At 34.0% G+C, this 2,054-nt stretch overlaps 1 protein-coding gene across 1 annotated transcript; it reads right to left on the reverse strand.

The window, feature by feature from the left end:
* Nucleotides 1-603: 603 nt before the first annotated feature.
* Nucleotides 604-1,693, reverse strand: LOC116128170. Its single transcript, XM_031413864.1, has 2 exons — nucleotides 1,550-1,693; nucleotides 604-1,440 (listed from the first exon to the last, which is right to left on the reverse strand). The coding sequence occupies exons 1-2, from the start codon at nucleotides 1,607-1,609 to the stop codon at nucleotides 829-831; spliced, it is 672 nt and encodes a 223-aa protein (XP_031269724.1). The 5' UTR covers nucleotides 1,610-1,693; the 3' UTR covers nucleotides 604-828.
* Nucleotides 1,694-2,054: the final 361 nt, after the last annotated feature.

Genomic DNA, 2,054 nt, shown 5'->3' on the forward strand with positions numbered 1-2,054 from the left:
GGCAAAGTGTCCGAATCCAAATGTAACCCATTGGGTCTAGTGGCCAGCCCAACACTATTTAGCAAAACGGATATGACTATTTAATTAGAAAAAAAAAAAAAAAAAGCTTTAAGTACACATTTGATTGAATATACACTTTATTAAAATTTAAAAAATATATATTTTTTTTTATAAATTTTGAGGAAATTGTATTCTTTTATTGTATTTGCTATCAATCGAGCACTACTCTATTGGTTTTATGGTGTAATTATTGAAAAATATGAAATAGATATCTCATTTTTAAAGCTTTTATAGTGTTAAAAAATATATATTAAACCACTTCTGCGTGTCTGGGCAATCAAATAGAGACTCTTAGATGTATTAATCAAAATGTCATAAGTTTAATTACCCTTGGATGTTTATAGGGATGATCGTTGGAAGTTTATCTGATCGTTAACTTCAAGGTTTCGAATAATTAATTGAGGTATATGCAAACTGATCCGAACACCTTCAGTCACCAATATATATATATAATTTTGAAAAACTACCTTCATTCTAGAATACTTAAAAAACTGGCCCAACGTGATCCCAAACCAAAAATAAGAAAGTCTGCAAGAAATTAACTGATACAAACACAAATAATTATTATTAAATGTGCAAATATTTACATTATTCATACTAAAATTCCTGCCATAGAAGAGGCTTGAAGCCTTGAACTATGGAGATTGAGAGCTCCTGAATTACAAAAAGGAAAATATCAATTACATCCTCTGATCTTGACTTCGTACAGGGATGTAGAAGATATTTTCAAACTTGGCCAAAATACACTCAGTCAACATCTGCTCAAAATTATCCTCGAAACAAATGCTCCTCACCCGATCGTTGATCAATATGCTTGATCCAACGGCTACGAGTAGGACTCTTCTTTAAATTCTCTCCCCGGACATTACTCCCTACGTGAGCCATGTCTAATCCCTGACCTACCGGCAAGAGCACCGATCTTACGACACGTAACCCTCTCTCCAGAACCACGTTCCATCTTAACCCAGAAATATTACTGCTACCACAACTCCTTTGACATGCATTTTTGCAAACTAAAACTGCCCCTTTATTACTAAACTCTGCAAACCTCAAGACCCTACCAAAATCTTTACGCTTACAATCAACCACCAAGAAATCTACACCCACCAGTTCCGCCATCGCCTCTTCTGCTTCTCTTACTATCACTTCTGTTGCTGCTATGCCTGCTTCGTACATGCCTTTAACATACGCTAATCTTGAACGTTCATCGGGGACTACGCACACGTGTCGTGCAGAGGTGTGACGAGCGGCTACAGCTAGGCCGATACTGGTTGCTATTGGACCGCCGCAGGACCAGGCTTCGACAATCAACTTTGCGTTCCAACCAGCAGCCATGGCTGAGAGGAGTTCGGCTACGCTGGATTCTTTGAAATTTTCACACTGCAAAAATGATTCCAAGTTAACTAATCTCTTCTAGTATAATAGAGATTAAGGTACTGAAATTAAAATTAATTGATCAATTAATAGACGGAGAATAAAACTAACTCACTGATTTTACTGTGTCTATGTAAGCTTTAGAGGCGGTTTCTGGAGACCAAACAAGCTTCATCGTGATTATGTAGAAAATTTAGAGAGTATTATTATCGGAAATGGCATAGATTTGATGTGAAAGTGAATGGGGTTTCGTGGGTAGTTGTGGTGTTGTCTGTTTCCTTTTAAAGGCTATTGAGAGTGAGCAGTTACGTTTTGTTTTGTACAAATCGTTGACATTTGGTTGCGCAATGACAACGTGTGGGATAGACTTTTATGCTGTATATAATAGACAAAAAATTATATTCTTTTAAGGAAGCTAAGATCATCTTTAATGAGCATATTTTATCTTTATTGATTTTTAAATATAAAGGATAAATTTTTTATTTAAATTTAATAAACTCTTTAAACTTTGATGAAGAGAATATATTTTTTCAATAAATAAATTTAATAAAAGAGATAAATTATAAATAAAATGTATAAAAATTTATAATTTATTATTTAAAATTAAGATAAAGAATAAA

This window comes from Pistacia vera, unplaced genomic scaffold (genome assembly GCF_008641045.1).
Source record: "Pistacia vera cultivar Batoury unplaced genomic scaffold, PisVer_v2 Contig197, whole genome shotgun sequence".
In the NCBI taxonomy this organism is placed as follows: domain Eukaryota; kingdom Viridiplantae; phylum Streptophyta; class Magnoliopsida; order Sapindales; family Anacardiaceae; genus Pistacia; species Pistacia vera.

Excerpts from the sequence above, each read along its gene's own strand:
- LOC116128170 (XM_031413864.1), bottom strand. The coding sequence starts at position 1,609 with ATGAAGCTTGTTTGGTCTCCAGAAACCGCCTCTAAAGCTTACATAGAC. Across the intron at positions 1,441-1,549 it reads ACATAGACACAGTAAAATCA|TGTGAAAATTTCAAAGAATC; the intron begins GTGAGTTAGTTT and ends TCATTTTTGCAG.